We start from the raw sequence: 1858 nt of genomic DNA on the forward strand, positions 1-1858 counted from the left end.
TGCTAGGGTTCAGACCACACCACCTAGCTAGGGGGAATGTGTCTATGTATGTGTGTGTGTTTGCATGCATGGGAAAGCTACAATTGGTGGGTCTGCGAGATAGTGTGAGAGACGGATGATAAAACTGACTGATAGAGGAACAGTGTGAGAAACTGACATGCCTTACCTGTGGTGCGACTGATCAGTGTAAGAGAGAGGTTGGGAGCCTGTCCCTTATGTAAAAAGCATATATTTTTAATATATGGTAGAAAAGTATGATCTTTATATTGTTCATATATAGAAATGGGCTCCTTTTTATATATTTAAAATATATGGGATATATTTCAAATATATTTTCATCTGTAATCCATATAAAATAAATGTATGGATTACAGACTAAAATGTACTTTAAATGTATCCCATGTATATTTAAATATATAAAAAAGAGGCCAATTTCTATACATGAAAAGTATAAGGATAATACTTTTTCTACCTTATATTAAAAATATATGTTTGTTCCATAAGGTGTGTTAATATCGTAAGGAACAGGGAAAACTACAGTTAGCTAGCTACAGGGGATTTTGTCATTTTGGTTGGACTGTGAGAGATATTAAGTTCTTACGAAGAATACATTTTTTCAGGTCCTGGTAATGTATAATTAATATACCAAACCAGTTGGCGACTGATGTACAGACAGAGAGACACCACAATGTATCCCCAACAATCTGATGCACCCAATAACTAATGCTAAATAATATTAACAGCAAATGTTATCACAATGTAAAAATTTAAATATATCCATGTGGTTCAATACAATATAATAAAATATTGTAATGTATAAATATATTCTTTACCATGTGACATAGAACATGTTAAATGTCAAACTAATTATTTTTAGTGTAGGCACTGTACATTAATTACAATATTACAAACACAGAAATTTATCTTAAACACGGACATTATAGGTAAACTGCCTGGGCTTACACAACATTTATAGGCAAGGAGCATAGCTAACAGGATTGAACATTTCTCCAAGCTCTCAATGCTGTGCCACCTAGTTTACTAGGATTTATTTTATGTAAAGAAAGTCAGAAATCTGACAACATGAACACTTACCACAGCTTGTGTAGTATACTTCCAGGCCATCTTTTTTGCAAACAGTATGTGTTGGCCACCTGGCTTCTTCAAAACTGCCAGGAAATAAAACTGTAACCAGAAACACAACTACAACTGTCTTCATGTTTCAAGTGTTTTAGATGTTGCTCTTAAAGTGCTAACACTCAGAAAAGAGGAAGGTTGTTTGTAGTCATGTGACAGGGCATTATTATAATTTAAATGTATTACAAAAAACTTTGTTCACAATAGTTATGGTTTAAGCATAAAACCACACAAGTCATGAGATTCCATGCAAAAAAATTACAATTAAATTAACTTAAATGGTGCTGCTTGAAGACATAAAAGTGAGGGAATGCCATATCACCCATAACTCAGCTGCATCCAGGTTAGGCTTTTAGCAGTGATACTGTGTGTGTGTGTGTGTGTGTGTGTGTGTGTGTGTGTGTGTGTGTGTGTGTGTGTGTGTGTGTGTGTGTGTGTGTGTGTGTGTGTGTGTGTGTGTGTGTGTGTGTGTGTGTGTGTGTGTGTGTGTGTGTGTGTGTGTGTGTGTGTGTGTGTGTGTGTGTGTGTGTGTGTGTGTGTGTGTGTGTGTGTGTGTGTGTATATGTATAAAGTTTTACTTGCAATGTATATTAGATATAGGAGGAACACTTGAAATAGGAACAATGACAGTGCAGTTTCAGTTTAATGGCGCACTTCCCAGATGAAGTCATAAATGCAATGAAGGAGAACCTACAGTTCTGCTGTAGTATTCTAATAAATA

At 35.3% G+C, this 1858-nt stretch overlaps 1 protein-coding gene across 2 annotated transcripts in view; it reads right to left on the reverse strand.

Moving 5' to 3' along the window:
- ly86 (lymphocyte antigen 86) overlaps window positions 1–1506 on the reverse strand; it is a 7669-nt gene extending 6163 nt beyond the window's left edge. For both annotated transcript variants that reach the window (XM_041247892.1, XM_041247891.1), the window contains exon 1: window positions 1096–1506. Coding sequence is in view for 1 of the 2 variants with exons in the window: in XM_041247891.1 (XP_041103825.1) it covers window positions 1096–1219 (124 nt within the window). In the remaining variant the exon portion in view is untranslated. The remainder of the gene's footprint in view (window positions 1–1095) is intronic.
- Window positions 1507–1858: the final 352 nt, after the last annotated feature.

The sequence above is a fragment of the Polyodon spathula genome, chromosome 4, assembly GCF_017654505.1.
Source record: "Polyodon spathula isolate WHYD16114869_AA chromosome 4, ASM1765450v1, whole genome shotgun sequence".
Lineage (NCBI taxonomy): Eukaryota > Metazoa > Chordata > Actinopteri > Acipenseriformes > Polyodontidae > Polyodon > Polyodon spathula.